At 32.4% G+C, this 24392-nt stretch overlaps 1 protein-coding gene across 6 annotated transcripts in view; it reads right to left on the bottom strand.

Moving 5' to 3' along the window:
• The window catches only part of CACNA2D1 (calcium voltage-gated channel auxiliary subunit alpha2delta 1), a 512068-nt gene that overhangs the window by 58647 nt on the left and 429029 nt on the right, over window positions 1-24392 (bottom strand). For 4 of the 6 annotated variants that reach the window (XM_082661685.1, XM_082661686.1, XM_082661689.1 and 1 more), the window contains 10 exons: window positions 21402-21480; window positions 20463-20512; window positions 19221-19310; window positions 15266-15343; window positions 13295-13369; window positions 12948-13022; window positions 9677-9733; window positions 5827-5898; window positions 4509-4580; window positions 1893-1954 (listed from right to left, as the gene is read on the bottom strand). In XM_082661685.1, coding sequence (XP_082517811.1) covers window positions 1893-1954; window positions 4509-4580; window positions 5827-5898; window positions 9677-9733; window positions 12948-13022; window positions 13295-13369; window positions 15266-15343; window positions 19221-19310; window positions 20463-20512; window positions 21402-21480 — 710 coding nt within the window. The remainder of the gene's footprint in view (window positions 1-1892; window positions 1955-4508; window positions 4581-5826; window positions 5899-9676; window positions 9734-12947; window positions 13023-13294; window positions 13370-15265; window positions 15344-19220; window positions 19311-20462; window positions 20513-21401; window positions 21481-24392) is intronic. The other 2 variants (XM_082661687.1, XM_082661688.1) reach the window with 2 other exon arrangements.

Below are 24392 nucleotides of genomic sequence, written 5' to 3'. Positions count from 1 at the left end.
AATTTATGTTGAATAAAGAGGGGTACAAGGACGTGAGGAAGGCAAGGACAGTGAAAGGTCGAAGGGGTTGATGGATTTCAGGTCTCAATTGAGTCAAAGGATTGTTGCAGTTGGACTATTAGAAGGAGGGGTTGGAAAGCTAAAATGTATTACTCTGAGAGTTGGATAAAAAAAATCTCAAACTAAGATTATGTAGGACTTGCAGTCCTAATGTTAGAGTTGTAAAACATGACCTTGTAGTAGGTAGCTAAGATAGCGGAATGACAAGATCATCAGAGGGGAGGAGATTAAAAAAAAAAAGAGAGAGTGCAGGCACCAGAAAAATCATCTACGTCACTGGTATTTAAAGTGTGTCAAGAGACCTGGCCCACTTGCAAACTATCTATTACCAGCTCATGATTAATTAAGCATAGAAACTGAGAGTAAGCATTTAGGAATTTTTATAGCAATTTGACACATGAATTTCATGTCTATGAAATGTAATAAACATTTTTTTTCCACTTGAGTTTTCATCTCTTTTAAAGTTTATTTTAGTAAACAATTTTCGTTTTATTTTATATAAGTGTGGGTATGTCTCAAATATTTTGAGAAACACTGATCCATGTGAATGGAGGAGAGGGTGGCAACCACACAGAAACTGATATCTTACAGGAACCAGAGGGAGATGACTGTTCAAAGGGAAGAATGGTGCGCGGTGTGGTCTGGTGACATGAGATCCAAAGATGGAAGGTGTTAGGGAGAGGAGGAAGAGAGAATAAGTAACAAGAAGGACATTTTCGTAACAGCCTCAGTATTATGAGGCTGTAGGAAGCAGGACCACAGGGAAAGCCGTGACCTTAGAGCAAACAAAACAAAAAATGCTCAGCAAGGGCTTCCCTGGTGGCGCAGTGGTTGAGAGTCCGCCTGCCGATGCAGGGGACGCGGGTTCGTGCCCTAGTCCGGGAAGATCCCACGTGCCGCGGAGTGGCTGGGCCCGTGAGTCATGGCTGCTGAGCCTGCGTGTCCGGAGCCTGTGCTCCGCAGCGGCAGAGGCCACAGCAGTGAGAGGCCCGCGTACCGCAAAAAAAAAAAAAAAAAAAATGCTCAGCAAGTGCTGAAGAATGGAGAATTTCCAAGAAATTTTAGGGTATTAGTCTGTCCAATTTTCCAAGGTCCAGTCAATTGATGGGATCAGGATATTACAGAATTTCTACTCATGGGATTAAATTATATCAATTGAGCATTTTATATCAGATTATACTATGATGTAATACGTTTCATTTTTAAGTTAATTTGCAACCTAAATGTAAGTAATGTAAACTAAATGACAATTTAAATGAGGAGGTCAGTGGAGGTGATGACCACAAAGTAATAAATGTCAACATTTATTATTACTAACATAAATATATAAAACACCAAATACGTGTATATCATACAAGCTTTCATTTCTAAATTTTATATTTCTAGCTTTTTCCTATCTTTCTCATTTTGAAAATCAGAATGTATAACTTTAATGCATTTTAATGTTGGAAAGGATAACATTTCTATTTTAATTATATTGAAAATAGCTTACGAGTATGTAAAGACAACATTCATCCACTGAAAAAAATGACTACTTAAAAATAGGTGAGGGCTTCCCTGGTGGCGCAGTGGTTGAGAGTCCGCCTGCCGATGCAGGGGACATGGGTTCGTGCCCCAGTCCGGGAAGATCTCACATGCCGCGGAGTGGCTGGGCCTGTGAGCGGCCTCTGAGCCTGCGCGTCCGGAGCCTGTGCTCCGCAACGGGAGAGGCCACAACAGTGAGAGGCCCGCGTACCGCAAAAATAAATAAATAAATAATAAAAATAAAAATAGGTGAAAGGCACTGAACATTCTTTTATACAGCACACATAGAAATAAATAAGGTTAATTACCTGTAATCTGTGCCATTGACAGGGGTCCATGTATACGTCCTGTTTCCTTTGTCTATATACCTCTGAAAAAAAAAGAGTTGGACATGGTCATCATCACTTTTCATTTAAGTGAATTTATATGAAGAGCAGAATGCTAGGCTCTATTTATAAATTCAGTCATCATTCAATACCTTCTTCGCAAATATCTGATCTATACTATTCTACAATTATTTATTCTGTTATGAGGTGTGTGTGTGTGTAAAGCAACATTTTAGGGAAAAAAATACCCACATAATAGATTTTAAGGACGTTTAAGTGCAAAATCTTAGTAATTTATGCCAAATTATTAACCTCAAAACTTTAAAAACATTTCCTGAAAAATACATTTTAATATTGAAACAGGACTGAAATATTAGATAATGCTCAGATATTTCCATAGTAGGGTATGTTGAAGAGAAATTGATAATATCAGGAAATTAACGCACTGTGTCTAGACCCAAATGTATGGTTAGCACATTACTGTTCTTATTAAGCCATTATTATAGTACTTATCTATTATAAGAGACTAATTACTTAGTATCACTGAAGGTTAGAAAGACAACTATATCCACTAGGGTAAGGAAGTAAGAGCTAAATAACCTCATGGATATTGAATCTTTCTTATGGAGCTACTGAACAGTAGTAAAGAAATGATCATTACTTCTTCCATTAGGTATGGTGATGACACATATGTATCTTTTAGTATTTTTAGTTATCACCAGCTTCATCATCCTCATCAGAACAATAATATTCACTGAATATAACTTGGTGTTAGGCAATATCTAGGCATTTTACAGTCATTGTATCATTTAATCAACTCCCTGGAGTAAATGAAATACTATTCTTTTCCACAATTTACTGATGAAGAAATGAGGACTTTAGTCGGCAGGATGAAGGAGAATGTACGATGTCAAGTTCATTTTATAACAACTACACAGTGTTGCTTCTATACATCAAATATCCCCATGGCTTTACTGAGGTGTGTGGAGGATGAGGGGAGGGAGGGCAGGAAGTGCTCAGGAAGTTTTTGGACTCCTAAAATTCATAAAAAAATTAAAAGAAATAATGTTTACATATTTATTAATACTCATAAAAAACCATGGCAAACTAGTATTGTTCAGCAAGTTATAAAAAACAGAATATCAAAAACTGTGTTGGATTAGAGAAATAAGCATACAAAACACTACTTTCTTCGATATTATTAATAGGAAAAGTCTATGGGTGGATATTGGTCAAAAAGAAGAATTTACAGTAAATTGAAGGAGAGAAACATCAAAGTGACTGAATAAAGACAAAATTGATTTGTAAGTTGAAAAAAGAATGTGCAGGTCCCAGAGTTCTTGCTGGCAGAACAAAACAGAGAAGCTGGCAGAACTGCTGAATGGTTTACATCTTTCCTCTGAAAAGTGAAGTGGTAAACAGCACGCGTAAAGTCTAAGTAAACAGAGTTGACGTTTCAACAAAGACTGAAACTGGTATATACCTCCCTTTGGGTTCTGGTAATAGGGACTCCTGATGATATTAAAATTAGAAAAGGCAAGTGTTAATGAAGTACTGTATTTAGATACTAGCTCCATCTTAGGGAAAGCTCTGCTGAGAAATTCAGGAGAAATGTTACACTTAAAAGGGATGAGCTTGTGAGGAAACGGACATAAATTATACATAAAAGCTTAAATTAAATTTCCAGGCTCAAAAGCTTGGGAGTTCTATACATTTTTCAAATCCTCAAACATACAAATGTGTATTTATTCCACATGTGACTGATAATAAATAGATACACTTCTCATATACACAGAGTTTTTCCACGTCAATATAAAACAATACAAGTGTTACATAGCTGTACCAGTGATTTTATGGCAGTAGCTGTGTTATCTTTGGATTTAATTTCAGGTTTAAATTCAGGGAAATAGTGCTTAAATAGTAAAAGAAGATAAATGAAGCCAGAAACAAGTTAAGAAACAAACAAAAAATATATGGAACTCAACAATTAGAACATCTGCATGCACAAACCATACAAAACATACAGCTATTAAATATTAACTTCAAATTTGTATGACTGAAATGGCCTAAAAGAACATGGCAAACATCATATTGTGTATTCTATTTCTTATACTGGTAAAAAAAAAAAAATGGAGACATAAATATAATTTTCAATAACCAACAAGGACCTACTGTATAGCACAGGGAATTATATTCAATATTATGTAATAAACTTTGGGGAAAAGAATCTGAAAAAGAATATATATATATATGTGTGTATATATATGTATGTATAACTGAATCGTTGTGCTGTATACCTTAAACTTACATGATATTGTAAATCAACTATACATCAATTAAAAAAATTAAAAAATATAATTTTCAAGAACATATTGTAAATGATAGAAGAATACATCAAGAAATCTAAAGCAACATTTTATAGAAATTTCAGAGTTAAAAATCTTATTAAAAATATCCCTCCAGCAAAGAGTGCTTTAAACAATTTTTCTTTTCTAGAAATGTCCCTTTTTATGAATAAATATTGCTTTACCACTAATATCAATTATCATTATTAATATACACATTTTAATTTAAGAATAAACCTGACTTAATTCTTACCTCATCTTGAGATTTAACCAGGGTTCTGAATGTTTTTTCTCCGCTTTCTCCATCTATCATTTTATTTCGAATCTAAGGGAAATTGGAACAATTACTTTATAGCAGATACTAAATTGACCTACTGAAGTGTGGAAATATTCTTTTAAAAGTTACCACATCATTATTTTACATTATCTTAAAATGATAAAAACATTCTTAATGAAATATTTTCAACCAGTCATTAATTTCTGAAATGTAATTAATAAAAGTGTTCAATTACTTTATGGGATTGATGGAGGGGAAACTGAGACTTGAGAGGTTAAATACAATTACAGTTACTCAGCGGTATGAGAGTCCAGGAACCAAGCTCTTCAACATTACATGATCCTACTTTATGCTGTCAAAATACTTTACAACAAATATTCATTATTTACCTAAAACATCCCAGCACTATGCCTCAGTCTAAGGTAACTATGATAAATAGATTCTCTTGTTCTACACTGAGGGAGTAAGGTTGTAAAGTGTGTAAAGCAAGTACAAATTAAAACACACTGTGACAAACTGTAAAAGAAATATGGTGGCCTTTGAATAGAGAAGAGGAGTTAGTTCATCTGAAAGAATCTTAAAAATCTCTGCTCTGGCGTGCAAGAGCCAGGTTCAAATCCTGGTTCTGCTACTTACTAGTTGAGTAACTGGAGATAAGCTATTTAACCTCCTGTACCTCAAACAGATCATCAGTACAACAGATATAATAACAATAACAATGCACCTATTCAAAGGCTCTTGAGAATCCATGACTGACACATATCATGTACTCAATAAATGTTATTATTAATGATTATCCCTATTATTATGGAAGCCCCTCTCGGAGGAAGTGGCATGCAATTTTGGTTTTGAAATAAAATAGAAACTTTCTGAGTATAGAGTACTAAGACAAACATGGCAGCTTCTTTCCTCATGTTGCTTATTGGGTGGTTGGATGATTAAATTCCCTGCAACTTTTCTTTCAACTCTATGGCAACGTCCCCCTCTCTCTGTTTTTTATTGAAATTTACAAGTTACATTTGTATCGAAATACTGAAAATAACTCTACCTGTGGAAGGAGAAAGAAAAACACTAAGGTCACACCCAATTTAAAATATTTATTCCTTTTCATATGATCTTTCAGATGAGAGAGCCCAGGATCTAGAAATTTTTAAAGATAAAAAACATTCATCTTTGTGTGCATAGTACCTAAGACAGAACCAACACAATGAAGCTGCTCAACAGATCCCTGTGGACTGGAAGGACACCAGCATCTGACCTGAGGGTGCTGTTCAAGCTGACTGATTGCACTCACCTCCACTTTAATATCATTCTCTAATTCTGCATCAAGGAAATCCAAAGTTACTGGCTCCTGAGATTTGGGGTTCTACGCAGAAAATAGTAATTAAGCATATATGACATTGTAAAATGATGCTGTATATAGAGTAACTCAATAGATATTTAAATATGAAATTAATTCCATAAAAGTTACTTACCTAAGGTATCTTAAAAAGTTGACAAAATAATTATATAAAGGTATATTCTTTCATATATATTTAAAAATAATAATAAGGAGGCTAGGGATTTGAGCTTTAAGTATAGCAGACAAATTTTAATTAATAACCAACTGAAGAGTTTTGAGTCCTGTGTTAGATAGGACATTTATAATCACAAATTCTGTGGCAATATGACTTTTGAAGATCCACTTACAGATTTTATCTTTAATTGGGATGTGAAAGGAGCAAAATACAGCCATGTGGATAACATATTTGGCAATAAAACAAAGGCGGTGTGTAAGTAATATACATTATTTGTATTCCATAAACAATAAAATTATATGAGGGAAAATGTTTTAAAAATGTTTGAATTTGCTAAGGAGAACAAACTCTTCTAAATTTATTTTTCCTTCTTCAAATGCATAAAGAAAAGATGCAAGTTTGCTTCATGTATTTGAAACTCAGAAATTTTACAATATATTTTAATGAGTCAAATTAAGTCAATTTTGTAAGATAAAATTTATGGTAAAGTCATAAGGATTTTAATAAAGATTAGCTATTGTGATTGAAGTCAAACTTGAATAATAACCCCTAGGTTCACTAAATACTGTTTTCCTGCTTTACACGTCCTACTGCTGCTTCTTGCTGGTGTGTAATAAGAAATCAAATTCACTATGGAACAGGCAGATTATTTATTTACATAAACATATCAAATGAAACTGTTAACCTGGTAAATTTACCTCACATGACATTTAAAAAATTTCTCAATCATAAAATGAGGATATCAAAATATCTGATAAACAAAAATATACTATCCTCTTATAACACTAAGTAATGTAACACGCCCTAGGAGAATTTCAAAGTTCACTAGAACATAAAATCATAATAGGTGTCTATTATTTTACAACTGTAAAAATTTAGAAACTGGATTTTTAATATTTACTAAAATAAATACCATCAATATATGATAACTAATTAGACAGAAGTAAAAAATAAATAGAAATTATGCTGTATTAGTGCAAGGTCACTGGAATTTTAAAAATTTCAGCCTCACAGGCTCTTCCAAAATACATTCAGATCATTATTTTAAACAATGTTTTAGTAGGGCTGACTACCCAAGACAATGCCAATAATTAAAAATGTATTAAAATTAAACATCTTTATTTCAAATGCTGAATGACACAGTATACATGGCATGTATTTATTTTATAATAAAGACAAAAATGCCTTCAAAGAGTAGCTCCATTTAAATAATGAAAATATATGATTCCCATTGGTTTTGATGAATGGGGATTCTTAAAGGCAAATTAAAACAAAAAACCCAACTGTGTCTGGCATTTTTATTAAGAAAATATTCACTGCTTATGAACTTCATATCTAGATTCACAAGGTTCTAGAATATTGAAAGTAAGTATTGGATTGTTCAATAGGTGAAAATACTGGTCATTGTTTAGGCAGCATCTTATTGGCTCAGAAGCAAATACTCTTTGGAAAAGTAATATTTTATAAGAAGAAAATAAAAATCAGCATTGAAAATAATTCTAGTCCTCTGTTTAAAAAACAAAACTGAGAAAGCTTCTATCAAAAGGATACTCTAAAGCTGACAAATTATTCTGAATTGCTTAAAGTCCCATGAAATAAATTATCTTTACACAAACACCCTCACATCAGTATTAAAATTTTAACTCACCACAAAACAAAGTCAAAATAAAATGATAAAATATAAACGTAAATAAGAATATTATCTTACATGCAATGGATAACGCATAGCATGACCAGACCCAAACAGCATGCATGGAGGAGGCATTATCAGGAAGAATTGGCAATATGAAGATCACGTCCCAATCCAACATACAAAGACACAGACAGGAAAAGGAAATCATAAAAGAAAAATGTCAATGCATCACTTGTACTTTTTAAATGGCAATCTGGCTGACCATTTTTTAAAAGACTCATTACAGGTACAGTGATTGACAAATTCAAAAGCAGAACTCTTCTCATCAGAAAGCACCAAGAGAGGCTTGAGAACTGGAATCCAGTCCCTGCACTCCCAGTACTTTTGTTTGATGTTTTAAATATCTAACAATTCTCATTTGTAAAATTTGAATATCAACTGATATAAAGACCATACCATTTGTGGAACTAAAATAAAAGGCACAAGGCAATGTTGTTACATTTTAAATTGAAATAATTAGTAGTTGGTATTATTAAAAATACTACATAGCTCAAAAAATATTTTCCAAGTTCAGACGTCTTGTGTGGTTGCTAGTTTGCCATTTGAGTTTCCTTGGAAGGAAAACAAAAATAAGACAACCATTTTTCAGGTTGTTTATTTTTAAATTATATCACAATATTTACATGCAATATTTGAAAGTACGGCAAAACTAAAAATTCACTAAAATGTACATGACTGCAATGAGCATAATCCAAGGTAATCCACAAAAAGAAACATGCAAGAGGAGTAACATAAAACAATTTAATAAATCAAGAAAAGACATAAACATAATTTTAACCTCTACAGGAATCACAAAAGAAATGGAGACTGATGCAACAACACAAAATTCAGATTGTCATAGAATTCTAGAGCTAGAAGGAAACTGAAGCTTCTATTAATCCATTGGCTCTGTACTTTAGAATTACCTGGGAACTTTAAAACTATTTCAGAAGCCCGACTCCCATCCCTGGTCAAATTAAATCAGAATTTTCAGGAGATGGAGCTGGGGATCGATATATGTATTCAATTTCCTAGGAATATACTGTGTAGGATAGGAAACAATTATTAGTTTAATCTTCCTGCTTTTCAGATGAAGAAACTGAAGTACTATGGGGTTTAGTGAACTACTCAAGGATATAGTGTTGGCTATAAGTAGAACAAACTGGAACTCAGTTCTACTAATTCATAGCTTAATGATCTCTTAATATCACACTACCTCTCCATTATAACGTCACCAACTTTTTAAAAGAAATGATAGGATTACACAGAAAACCTTAAGTCACATTGAACTTTCTCTGAAATTTTGAAATGCTCTTGCTAAATTCTACTAAACTACAGGAAGTATCCGTTTATGCTGATTATTTTTAGTGCACTTATAGAAATAAGCATACATAGAATAATGTTTAAATATGTTGCCATCAGAGAAAAGATTTTGTAGTAAGTTTGCCAGATAATATTTATTTGCAATTTTGGACATTTTTAATTAGGTGAAGGGAACTTCCTCTAACTGCTAATCTGAAAATACACTTAGAAATCCAAAGAAATTTTGGGTTACATTGTGTGGATTATAGAAATTATATATTAGAATTGTATTTTTATTTCCACTAAGAAGTTAATTTTACAAGCAAATTGTTAGGATTACATGGATTTGACACTAACTTCACAATATATAATAACAAATCTATTTTTTAGAAGCCATTTAATTGCGATTACTCTGATTATCATTGTTATTACATCATTTGCTAGCAATCTTTAGTCAGCAAATGCATACCCTCTGCCATTATTAATAACATTTTTGCTCTAGCTTATTGAGAAATGATGCTCATCTCCATCTCATGCTCTGGAAGCTTGCTGTCAGGAAAGGCAGCATTAATCATATGCTTTTAGGAAGAGAAGCTTAATTGCAACTCTGATTTAGCAAATTTGAAGGCACTGCTAACTTCATTCACAGTTACCTGAACATTTGGTCTCCTTTTTCTTAAACTAATTGTTGGTATACCTACACCAATAGGCTGAAGCAACAGAAAGATGGTAATTCATCATACTACATATCAACATGGGTAAGCGTTCTATCCTGTCATCAATTTTGGTCAGATATTTCCTTGATCAGAAACAGGTATCATCAAGCTCATGATGAGTCAATAAATGAAAGTTCAAAAATATTTTTAGTGAATAAAATATGTAATGCTAGTAAAAATGCTCAAACTTTTTTTTAGCAAAATGACTAATGTTTTCCTTTTATTCCTAGGGGAAAAAAAAGTGAGAATGTAGGAAATGAGAAAGATGGTTTGTCTCAGACAACTTCTTTGCTGATTTTATTTTATTTTTGGCCGCACCCCATAGCTTGAGGGATCTTAGTTCCCTGACCAGGGATCGAACCCAGTCCCACCGCAGTGAAAGCGGCGAGTTCTAACCACTGGACTGTCGGAGAATTCCCTATGGTGATTTAAAAAACGGAAAAAACAGGAATTCTTTAGAATGTATATGATTCAAATGTGTTAAAATATAAATACGATAGGATATTAAAAAGTCAGTCTTAAACGTTAAAATTTGTGCCTTTGTTAGTGACAACAAATGTTACATCCATGGAACAAATGAAGAATTCAGTCATAACACTGTAGGTTTATTTTAAATATGGACTTCTAAAATGTAAATTATGCACAATTTCCTTCTACAATAAATATTTCTTTAGACTGATAAAAATGAGGTTTTAATAAGTATACCTAATCTGGTTATTTCATTGAAACACAACAGAGGAATTCTCAAATGCATTTTGGAATAAAGGAGGATGCATAATTCAGCATTTGTCAAAATGTGGTCATGGTGGAGACTTTGAAAAGTCTCTCTGAGAAGATAAGTAACGATTCCTCAGAAAATTAGATATGCAAAAGATTCACAGCTACTTTATTTTCTGATATTCTTGGCTTTAGGACACTTGTTCTGCCTTCTATAAACTTCAAAATTGTATTGAAACAATGTGAATTAAGATTACAGTTTCAAGAAGAAAACAAAAGGCATTCAGCAAAGGATACCTGCGTAAGATCAGACTTTGATCTTGTTAAATAATAATGGATACTATGGAATGTAGCATTATTTTCCTTTATTTCTATTGGTGAATTTTGGATGCAAAGATTAAGATTAATTTTGTTAGTATACTCTCTAACCATATTGGTCCTCTGTATTTGTCAATTTCTAAAACAACTATCTTATACTATATCATCCGTTATCAGGTTCTTGTAACTGTCTGTATAGCAAGCACTGTCACCCACAAAAAGAAATTATAATATTTAACCTGTTAATGATGAGAATTGATAAGCATATTAATTCACAAGCATGAATTTCTGAAAAAAATAATACATTGATTGTCCAAACATTTTATTTTTAATGGTTTTCTAAAACAATATTTTTTCTAAAAGTTTTTTCTGTTGCACACTTGCTTATAATAATCTCCTATGTTAAAAATATGAAAAGCTAACATAATCCTGAAGAAAAATCACCTGGGCTTTAATAAGAATTTCTAAAGAATTTATATTTTCTTTGTAACTTTACGAATTTTAGTAAATTGATTATTCCAAATATGAGTCAAATATATGTTAACAGCATTCAAATAGTAATAAAATACTTTCTACATAAATACTGATTATTAGTAGAAGAATGTAGAAAAGGGGAAAACCCTTTTCAAATAATTACCTCTAAATGATGGTTTTATATATATACATCATACGTGATTATTCTAATTATTCTTTTTTATTTTGTCTATGACATATTTTAGTTCTTTCTGGGGAAGGAGTTAAGACTTACAATCATAAAATGTCCAACTACGTAAAAGTTGGGATCCTTCACACCCTTCAGCACATTACATTATTACTGCATTTAAATCACTTTACTTACAGGAATATAATTTAAAATACACTGGATATACAAACATAATACAAAATAATACTGTACATTTTAAAAACTCTTAAAAAGACTTAAAAATTTTCAATTATGGAAAAATCAGAGAATGATTAGCCAATCATGAACAACTCTAAGAGGAACTTAACATGATATGTTTTCAAAGAGCTGTGATAGACTAATAATGTGAAAATATGCTTGTACCACATTTACAATAAAATAACAACTTTAAAAATAATGCAGGGTGATCAGCAGCTACATACGATTAGCAAATATTTAGATCATGATGGATTTTATATGGAAATAAGTTCCAAAGTGAGAAATAAAATATAGACATTAATTAAAACCACTCAATATATTTTTACATTCAATATTAATGGTTCTTAATTATTACTTTTTGAAGTTTTTAATGACCCCACTTTGTGTGTGTGTGTGTGTGTGTGTGTGTGTGTGTATGCACATACATACTTGTATGTGTCCTAAAACATCACTAACATTAAATCTCCATGCCTGGGGAGAAGGAAATAATATGCATAAGTCTGTATATATTTCCATCCAGCATGGTTTAAAGTATCCTTAATATTATCTTCAAAGTTAAACAATAACTTGAAGATGCTCATAAATTAAAAATATATAAGGTTTTGCCAATTTTACTTCTGGATAAATAAAGTTTTTTACCTGTGAAGCATTAATGAAAAGTGAAATGAGTTGGATGAGACATTTAGGAAAGTATTTTATATCTTGGGAACATAGGCATAAAGATTAGGATAAAATGGTTCATGTATGGAATTTTATCACTTCCATATAACTCACTGATTAATAAACCCTTCCCATTTCTGAAGCCCATCCCATTTGACTTTTTCTTTTTGAATTTCATACATATCTTTATAAGCCTGGCAGATGGAAAGGGGAGATAACTACCAGGAAAAAAAGGGCAATGCAAATGGCCTACGCATAGAGGAACATGAATAATGATCTCAAGTTCACACGTATCCAGGCCATCTCCTTCACCACCTACAGCCTAATCAAAATACCAAGTGGGATGTGTGAAGCTCAGGCCCAGGAGGTGATAATGGCTGCCTCTGAGATAGGAATATTGGTTAGCTGGATGGTGGATAGAAACATTTCAGAACTAAACAGGTAAAGAGAAAACAAAAACTGTTTTCACACCTTCATATATATAAACTGTGGTCTAGTCATTTATAACGTTACAGGTATAATGTTCCTTTATACTTAGTGCTGTATAGTGAATTTAAAACTGACGAACCTTTTAAGAACATTAATCATTAATTGTACAGAACGCTAATCATTGTAAATAAATTATATACATACCTTTGGCTGAAGATTTGGATGTAATAAAACATAACCATTAGGATCAATTGCAAAATAATAGCCATTGGGGCACAGCTGAAAAATAATAAGAAACAACCTTAAAGATTCCTGAGTCGCAATCAGAAATCCACATTCTTTAAAAAAAATTTCTTAAATACATATTTTAAAGCATAAAGAAAGATAACGTGATATCTTTACACTCTTTTAAGAATCCTTTTAAATATTAATTCCTTTGCTAAGATAACGGCACAAAATTTTTGAGAATTCCTTTTAAGTGCTTTAAAAACAAGCTAAATTAGTACAGAGTTTTAAACCAGAAGTTACCAACAGAGTAAACTGCATCTTACTGTAAAACGTGGTGTCAGTCTTTTAATATCTTCCAAAGACACATCAACTCCCATCACACCAAGAATCAGCTGGTTCTATAATAAGACAGTAAAAGGCAGTGTATTTTCTACCAAAAATTTACATATTTCTACACAATTATTATATACGTTCATCCTTCTGCTTGACAATGGTTGTATTCCATACTAGCTTAAACATATATATATATGTAAGGGTGAGGCACTTTTCCTATCAACTTGCAATGATTCTCAGCTTTGATTATATTCCCACAACTGTATCATTATTTAGCTTAAAAAGTGAAATCTTGATGATTAAAGCTAAAGTATAAAAGACATAATGAAATTTTAAATTTGATACTTCTTGTACTAATACTTAATTGCTGTACAGTCAGCAGCTGTAGGGGTGTGTGTGTGTGTGTGTGTGTGTGTGTGAGTGTAAACTAACTTTTTGGTATGCTATGATTAAGAAATCACAAAAATGTCCAGTTTAAAGTTAATTAGGCAATATGGAATGAGAAAACCATGGATTTTTGCTGCTGATAATACCTGTGTATACGTGAAAAGTACAATATGTGACCTTATTTGTAATAAAACAGCAGAAATTCTTACAACACTATTTCTGGTTGCTGCTAACTTCTAAATACCAAACAATGGGCATCACAGTTTTAGTTGCAAATCGAAAAGGCCACGTGGTAAACTTATCATAATCTTCTATGGGACATAGGATGTGAATGGTGTTAAAATTTAGAATCAGGAATTTTCATCTTAAATGTAATTATATAAATTATAAATCAAAATGTTACAAAGAAAATCATAAAATCCAGTTAATAGTTATCACAAGAACATTTTAAATTTTGTGTAGGTGCACACAGAACGAGAAAGTCATGTCAACAACTGTGCTCTTTTCCCATGAATCAACCCTAGTCTGAGCAAGTACCCCAAATTCAAGCAATCCCTTAGATAATCTACATGAGAAGTTAGAGAATTACTCCCTCCTGAGTTATGATGACTAGAACCAGCAGATAGTTAAGAATGGTAATGGGCCCCCAAAGAGGAATGACCAATGTTTTCTATGGCCACGTTATTAAAATAAGGAGTTCCACTGACATTTATAGTAAGTGAACAAACAATACTTTAGTGCAACCGACTTCATTTCATTATAAACTGGAAATAAATTTCTCTCAAATCAGGAATGTCAACCGAACTATAAAATGAGTATTTAGCATTAAAAAATCTTAACTTCTCCCACATTCTTAAATTCCTTCTTATGTAAGCTAAGAAACAGAAATGTAAACCTACTTTTAAATGAAAAGTATTTTTAAAAAATGAGACAATTTAACAAGTACAAGAGACATATTTTTCAAAACCTGTAGAACTTCAAGTTGGTAGCATTATATTACATTGACAATATTACCAGCACTATAGAAATCAAGATTTTTAATGAAACTCATTAAGTATTCTTCCTGAATCGTAAAAAAAGAGAAAAAAATAATGAGAACTATCATTTAAATCAGATCCTTATGTTACATGACAATTAAAAAAACTATCCTTTGAATGTAAGTTGGAGGAGCAGTGATTCTAAAAAGATACCTATACACGTGATACAAACATCACCATGGTTTTTTTCTTTGGATTTTTTTCTGAACTCCAAGGATATCTTAGATGCATTTAAAAATGTGCATACGAAAGTACTGTCCATTTATCATGTAATTACTCCCGGAGTCTGAACTTGTGTTCTCATCAAGTCATAGTTAAATAGAGTTAAGTTGAATGTTGGCTCTGGGGAACTGAGAACTTGACCTGCATTTCCTTTTTCCCAGGTGGTTATCACACAGGCAGCTGCTGCCTTTTACTTCCCGCCTCACGAGACAGTTACATTGTATGTATTTCCTTATAGAAATATCTTATCCACACTGAGCTTCAACGTCATAGCTTATCATTTATTATTATTAATTTTATCAATTAACTTTTAACCTTTAAGTTTGTCTTATTTTCATTTTGGCCGGTTATGTTGAAGACCGGAAGAGTTCCAGTAATGACAAGTCCCAGTTCCTTAAAATAGATTCAGAGAGAAAAGTCAAATTAAAATTACAATTTAAACTTTATCATTCTGCATTAGTTTTTGATATCTGACAGTGCATTTTAGTTACTTTATAAACAGCCACAAAAAAATTAGTAATTGATTTTGAAAGCTTACTTTTTAAAAAGGCAATGAAATGCCTTAGAAATAAGCAGGATCTAGTAGGCAGTTCTTTAAGCATGCAACATCTAAAATAACACTCTTAAGACAGCATTACAAATAACTATAAAAATCAAATTACACTAAGCATTTCAGTAACCCTGCCCCTCCACTCTTTTTTTCATAGTGAGTGATAGTTCACCTAATACCTGGGACCACCATGAGCAGAGTGATATTAAAATATTGTTTCAGGGACTTCCCTGGTGGCGCAGTGGTTAAGAATCCGCCTGCCAATGCGGGGTACGTGGGTTTGAGCCCTGGCCCGGGAAGATCCCACATGCCGCGGAGCAACTAAGCCCGTGCGCCACAACTGCTGAGCAACCCCCGCTCGCCACAACTAGAGAAAGCCAGAACACAGCAACGAAGACCCAATGCAGCCAAAAATAAATAAATTTATTAAAAGAAATATATATATATATATATTGTTTCAAATGATTTATTTAACCTTCCTTTCTTTTTGCTTCATTCTTAACTTTTTTCATGCCCTAAGCCAAAGGCTGCATGCTAAACCACAGATGTGTAGCAGAATAACATTATAAACAGAAAAAACATGCTACTGATACTGCATCCCTGGGATATTCTAGGTAAGTATACTATGATGTTCAAAAGAAGCAATATTGCTTCTAAATACTCTCCAAAATAAATAGTGATTTTTGACAAAGTGAAATGATGCAGACAAGACAACTGCAAGCATCAAATATGAAAGTCCAGTCATGAAGCCTTTTAGTATAATAAAAATAATTAAAATTAAGGAAATGACTACACGTAGTTGGCTGTATGATATATACATGTTGGCTTTCTACTTAATCCTAAGGAAGAACATGTGACCATGAAAAATCCTTAACTGAATATGCAAATTAATATTTGCAATGAAAACTGTCCACCTCAAAGAAAGGCAGATTACAGATAATTCAGAAACGTAGTATCCAAAAGACACCAAAATCCATGGATGTTCAAGTCCCTTATATAAAATGGGTAGTATTTGCATATAACCCATGCACAACTTCCCACAGACTTCAAATTATCTCTAGATAACTTATAATACCTAATACAATGTAAATAGTTGTAAATACAATGTAAATGTTATGTAAACAGTTGCCAGTGCCTGGCAAATTCAAGTTTTGCTTTTAAGAACTTTCTGAGATTCTTTTGTCCTGAATGTTTTCAATCTGCAGTTGGTTGTGCCTACAGACATGGAACACACGGGTATGGAGGACCAACTGTATATGTATACGCACAGTTTTAAAAATGGTAGCATGGTATAAGATAGGGTATATATGGGTGCACTCTTTTTCTTTGCATAACTTTTATATTTACAGAGAATACCATAATTTGCTTCTCAATATGGTAACATGTGCTCCCCAAATGAGATACTAGTCTTCTAACATATTAGACAAATCTATGAACTTATTTGTGCCTGACTTCCATTTTCTCCCTCCTTCATTAAGCAGACCAAAAAAAATGTACTCTATTCCAAGGCACTGTGCAAGTCTCTAAAAAAGAGAAATAGAATAAGATTTCTGCCTCCTGGAATTTATTTGATGTTTAGTTTTTAGGGTGCAAATCTTTTCATCTCTCTAACATAAAGAACCTTACTTTGTCTCCCAAATAAAATGAACCCTCCACAATTTTGTCCCAGTCTTGGTTCTGTTCTCATCTCCCATTATCTCCAAAAGTGACTGAGGTATCATTCTTTCAATATACCCAGCACTTCTCCAATTTTCATACTGCACCTCCCTTCTCTGATTTCACTACTCATCACCAATTTTAGAAATCTTACCTAGACTCATATATTTAGCTAACATGACACCAGCTTTTTAACCTCACTCTACTCTATCCCCAAATATATGGCCTTCTTTCTTCTGATTTCCAGAGCTCTCTTCGTTTTTCTCATTATATTCATTACATTTTGTGTTGGATTATTTTTACCTTTTTCTTCTTAAAATAACTGTTAATTTGATCAGCATATATTTTGAATCTGCTATGTGCAGAGATTATAAACAAATACTTAGAAATGAAAGACGGGTCACTTTTTATTCTCAAGTCAGTAAAATGAATGCTCTGTATATCCACTGACTAGACAATTCATTTGCTTCATTTGTTTCCCTTTTTTTTTTTTACACTTAGTTTCAGCTGGTAGAACAGCATATTTAGAACCCAAATCTCTTCCTAAAGTCATTTGTGCTATCAGTAAGAACCTCACCAACAAGGCAGACATGCTGGTTAATGAACTTCTGGTCATAGGAAATACAACAGGGCATAGTTATTGTCTCCTCCTATCATACTTTGTCCTGTGATGGATTTGGATACGTGAAACATTTTGACCATAGATTTAGTTGACCATGTGACCTTAAATAAATATGTGATGTCAAGGAGGAACACTGGACAGTAATTTTAGCGAGGGCTTGAGGTAAGCAAGCTTCACTTTATCTTTCTCAGCACGCAAGGCTGCTGCTAATAGTGCCTATTTTTCTTCTAACTTCCTGTGTATGTTTATTTTACAAGAACCAAATGATAAGTAATTCTAAATGGATTGCATTCTGCCCTTTGGGTTCATCATTGCATTCAGAAAAGTAGTATCAGCATATAATTGAACTCCAAGTAGGAAAAGGGGTTACTGAATTAGCATTTACTTTTCAGGGCTTAATATTTTAAGTCTCTCCAATATATTACATTAGTAAAATTGTTAATAAAGTCTTCTCTAATGAAGTTAAGCATATGAGTAAATCTTAAATATGATAATTACTATTGATAACTTTCATACCAGGAAAGTAAAAATTACATTAAAACATGATTTCCCAACTTTGGCCCTATTCATATTTTGAGCTGGATAATTCTTTGTTGTGTGTGTGTATGTGTGTGTGTTGGGGGTGTGTGTGACTGTTCTGTACATTGTGTGGGATGTCTAACAGCATCCCTGGCATCTATTCATTGGATGCTGGTAGCAACCCCTCCCTATTCAGTCATGACAATCAATAATACCTATGGATATTTCCAAATGACCTGAGGGGCAAAATTACCACCAGTTGAGAACCACTGCTTTGAAATTTGGCATACCTGTACTAAAATTTCTATTGTGTAGTGGACAGATTAACATGCTTTTATTTGTTATTTCACACCAGATTTGATCACTTCAATGGCTATTTCCATAAATATTTGGGGTTGAATCTAAAGCAAGAAATTATATATGAAGAGGTGGTTAGGTTTGTGATTGTTCCAGGATAGATTAAGATACTTTCTATTTAACTGCATGTACTTTTCTGAGTTTTGTTGTCTGGTTTGAGATATGGAGGATATACATGCTTCTGCTAGCTGAAGTGTATTTTAAAAATACCTTCTTCACAATTCCTGTTCAAAATCTGCAGTAATAGGTACTAATTTATGTGACTTTAGTATTATTTTACATAAAAATTCAAAAAGTTATCAAAATGGTCTTAAATTCAAGATTAGAGGTTTGAAATTCCACATCCTCAATGGCAACTGAAATATAACACTTTACATCTGTGGTCCTCCACTACACATAAGTCTACATTTTTATGTAAATTATCTAAATTCTAGCGAAGAATGTTGTGATAGAAGGAATTTTGAAAGGGTTTCATGAATAGGAAAAGAGAAATGGAAGCTAGAAAGAAATAGAAGTCAGTTGTGTGCTTTTGTTATGACAATTTTTGGTTGAACAGCCTAGCTTACCAGTGCATCCAGGTATACATTTGTCCACTGGACTTGCTTAGCTTTGTCTCCTGCTAAAACCATTGGTCTTCCCAGAACATCCAAATATTCCTATATACACATATACATAAAAAAGAGTTGCGTGGTTGAAAACTAGAAATGCAGTGCTAAAAAAAACCCAAAAAAACTCCACAGAGAAAAAATTATCTAGAGTTAAAAATGAAGATGGGATCAAAATTATTAAGAAAGTTAAGCATATAATCATTCAATTCCTACTTTGGGTACTCCATAAATGGTATGTCTGCGTACTTAGAATCAACAATATTTGACTTACATTATTTATACAATGTATCTACCCCAGTTTTTTTTCTAGTAACAAAATATTCTCTTTCTGAGGTCCAGCCAACAATAAGTGAAATAGGTTCCTTGTGAATTGTTTTATGTTAATCTAAACTATTTAAGGCTCTGTGATTTACTGGATGGAACTACATAAATTTGAAATAATAAAGCAGCCACGTACTTGTTTTCATATCACAGTTTATTTGGCTGAAATTCAAAACTACATTTAAACATATCAAAGAATACATGAAATACTGTGCCAAATCTAGACATCAAGCTTAAATGCAGCTGCTGTTTCATTTCAAAATTCAATGTATTCAGTATTCGTTTCCACAAATGCCACGTTATCTGTGCTAAATTTTGACTTAGTTTATTTTGTAGACCCTCAGTTATGTTTAGAATTAATGAGTTTAAATAGCAATTTAGGAATATTTAAAAATAATACATATTTAAATTAACTTAATTGCTTCAATCTCCCTGGTTACTTAACAAGCATGTTTTCAACTGAATGGTTGTAGAAAAATCATCTCCTTGTTGTAAGTTGTAATAATTATTGTCTAATTTTCTATGTTGTACCTACAACTTGGAGAAACTCATTTAAATAATTTGCAATAGAACCAAGTTGAAATTATATGATGAGATTGTTAGTAAACTGAGTTTATTTACTTTCTATTATGTTTTTAACATCTGAGAAGAAAAAATACTCATATATTTTTGGCTGGGTTTTGGATGTTTAAAAACACTTGGAACCTTAATGAAATGAAAACCAATACATTACCATGATACTCATCATTTTATTAAAAATGGAATAGTATGAAGCATTTATTCATTTTCACCCATTTTCTCCATACTGAGCATATTTAAAGCAGCAAAGAAATATCCTAGTTTGAAAAAATACTTTAAACAAGTTTTAAAAAACCATACCTGAGTATTGATTCTTATTGCTCCAATGGAAGGAATTTCATAATAATAACCTGAAATATATATATACAGATTTATACATATAAACATTACAATATAATAAAGGACCACAAAATTATTTTATGGCTTTGTAGGAGACACTGACCACTTCTAACTGAGCAAACACTAAAATATCAACACCACTGATAAATCTGTAAAATGTCTGATGAATGTATTCTCATAGCAAATACACAGGCTTTATGAGAAATTTCAGTACATTTCATAGATTGTATAAAACAAATGTTATTTTCCTACAAAGCAGTAGGGAACCTGGTATCATTAAAATTTTTTTCATTGAAGAAATTATTAAAAATACACAATGACGAGTATCTAACAATTATTATATTCATATAAAATACCTGCCTAAAAATAGCTTTCAGAATAAATCTACGTTCTTTTTATTGTCATGTGGCATTCTTCAAATAACGTGTTTTTTTTGGTCTGAGTATAAAAGAAATATAGGTTCACTACACAAAGTTTGAATTATCTAGGAATGTATAAGAAGACATTTAAAAAAACAATAATTTAACCACTCAGAGAAAAAAATGTGCATATCGTGTCACACTTCCTGATATCTAACTTGTACATAATTCAGATATTCTTAATTCTTCATGTCAAGCTATATTTGATAAGCATCATTAGTATCATGCAATAAAATATATTCCTTTATAAATGTACAATATGATCAGATGTCTGCATTTTTATGTAATATAACACTAATATCAAAGTTGCTTATGTGTGTGTTTTTTTAATACAAAACACCTTCAGCATCTTATTCTTGCCTTGATTCCTATAAAAAATTAGCTATAACTTTAGAGTATTTTAAATGATAAGATGTAGAACTAACAACTACCAAATTCTTCTTCTTATAATAAAATGTGGTCAAGTAAACAGACTTGTTACCTTTATTTTCACAGGCCATCCACTGAATAGGTCCTCTGTCATAATTATGTTGACCAACTGAAAATGTGAATACACGTACCTGGTGAATTGAAAAATGGGTATCTGTTAGGCTGCATAAAATTTAATTGAAAGGCAAAACAAAAGAACTAAAAAAACATGTAAAAGCATGGTTTTCAGTTAATTAATGTGACAAGAAAAATTGAGGCCATTAAATCACTCAGGAAGGCACCAGAGAGAAACCACATAATCTACTGTAAATATAGACTTCAGTTACTAAATTTAAGTTAGTACTTGGGTGCTCTGCACCATATGTCAATCCTGTGGCAGGATCATGACTAAGGTTTCATTAGTAGAAATGGCATCTTTCAGGTTCAACCCAACTTCACCTGTCTCACTTGGTTAAGATATATTATTCACATATTTAGTCGCTGCAAAAAAAAAAAAGTCCTATTTCATAGGTATGAGATTATAAAAATGTATATAGAAAGGCGGTCATGATACTTTTAGTTGCTTAGGGCATTACACTTAATGATGGTTTCACTACTTTCACGTCATAGAAATATTTAGGATGCACGTGTATGATTATGATGTTAGTCGTATTACTTACTTTCTATAAAAGATGACTGGCATATATGATAAATGTTTTAAGCTCCTAGTATTTTTAAAAAGAATCAAAATACTGACTGTTTCTAATATATAATATGCAAATGTTTAAAAATTTAATTGAGATAGTATTTAATTATAGTAATTTATATATTCATTGGAAGCCACTGAATTTAAATAGTATAAAAGCATAGAAGGTAAATTCAATGATGTCAATAAGTATTTAATAAAATAGCTATTTGACTTATCGATTTTTACCAATTTAGTAATCTAAGTAAACAGGTACTCTAAGTTGATCATTTTAGCTTTTTCTGAAGATAAACATGCAGAAAATCACTTTTCCATGAATTTATGGTCTGGTTTGAACTATGTTAAGAGCTTTTCCCTAATTCATGTTGACTGACTGTTTGAATTGACATTTTCTAACTGTTTCATCTGTTTCATCTTTTGCACAACTGCAGAGCACATATCTCAAAAGAGATTTCACATCTGTTCTCTGTTCTTTTGCTGGTCTTGACTGCACTGAGATCACATCATGACAATCCTTGCCCTAAAATGTACATCAGGGATATTGTTTCACTTGTAAAGTTTTACGTGAGCCACCCTTAGGTCATCCGGGTTTGCCTCGGCTAGTTATGTAAGAAGCCATACGTCAGAGTTTTAATCACCTCAAACTGTAAGGACAAATGACTGGCTCTAGTTTAACAGAAGCTGGTGACACCTACCTCTCTCTCTCTCAATCCCCCAAAATGCAAAATGCAGTCTCATTTCCTTAAAATCTTCAACTGGTTCATTTTGGGGGCTATGTATTTCAAAGTAGCGTCACTACTTACATCATAAAATTTACTCCTAAATGGAAGTATTTTTATAAACAGGTTGGCAACCCTACTAACAATTCAATTTAACTGCCATACCTTAAAAAACTGTCACGTGAATTCAGGGCAGGGAAACAATCAAGATGCTCCAGAAAGCACTTGGGGATGGCTTTCATAATTAACATTTGAAAGCATGTCTCACACTTTCAGTTTAAAGCACTGCTTTGTCTGGTCGCTCCTCTTACCACGACAGCGTTCCAGTAAAATGTTTTCCATAGAATACTTTTCAGTACAAAGAAATAAATAATAAGACTAAATGAATTATTATATCTACATCCCTAGAAATCAAGCATTTCTAATAATATAGAGGCTACACTTAGACACACACCATGTGATTATTTTGACTGATGTTATTCATCAAATAGTCCAAATAGACACAACTCAGCCAAAAAACATACTAGTAAAACACCACCACCACCAACAAAACTTGTTGTTTTATTTGTTTTACTACAAAAGTTTTGCCTGACCCCCATTGTTGGCCTCCATGGAGACCTCCATGGAGGTCTCATTCACAATGAATTGGTGAAATTTGATTGTTTTTATATCCTAACTTTCCACTTGGAGTTTTAGATAGTTTCACTCCTCCTATTCCACACTATATTACTGCCACCCCGTGGAAGAGTTAATGAACTAACTAAAATTCCAGATGCCAAATCCACAGAGATGATTGCTATCCCCTCATTCTTCTGGTGTTTTTCACTTCTTTAAGTGTACCATTCTTCCTTAGCTATAATTCTGGGGAAAGGAAAAAATAAAGTGATTCCTTGAAATAGGCATGATTTAGAAATTAAGGTAAATTACATTCTCAAAGATGTGTATTTTTAGAGTTCTTTTCTTATTAGTGTATTTACATGGTCTTACATAAAAACAAATAAAATGACATATAAAATAACTTGAAACACAATGTGCAGTCATACAAGAGAAATATTTCATCTGAAGTCTCCATTAAGCAAATTATTACTTTAAATCAGGGCTTCATTTAAGCAAAGTTAACTTTACATTGATAATTACAATATGAGATCCATGTAACAAGTACATACTGGAGACTTCTAAGTGAAATGTTCCTAGAAAATTTGCTAAATGATCCTGAACTGGTTGATTTTAGGCCATGTTTCAGAATGTTCAGCTCTGTGAGGGTCATATATGAAACATACACAGTTATAGATGGCTTTGAAAAATATTCTTCATAATGCTGGAGTCTAGGTCTCTAACAGAAATAATGTGCGAAGGTAGTATTGAATAAATGCTGGCTAGGGTTAAAACAGTTCCAAGATTGCACTACTGTATCTATTATAGTGCCTTATATAGAAACAGAAATAAATATTAAATGAAAAGAAATTAAACAGCTAAATGAGTGGTCTAAACGTTTTCCCAGAGGGACATAAGACAAACTTTGATATCATCTGACATATAAATCAGTTCATTATTATGATAGAGTAGAGCCAAAACCGGACTGATATACATCTAGCATTTTATAATTTGGGTTGTTTCATACACTTATATCACGGTAAAT

The sequence above is a fragment of the Grampus griseus genome, assembly GCF_964374135.1.
Source record: "Grampus griseus genome assembly, chromosome: 9".
NCBI lineage: Eukaryota > Metazoa > Chordata > Mammalia > Artiodactyla > Delphinidae > Grampus > Grampus griseus.
Note: the sequence above shows the minus strand (reverse complement) of the source record. Positions and strands in the feature narration are given on the sequence as shown.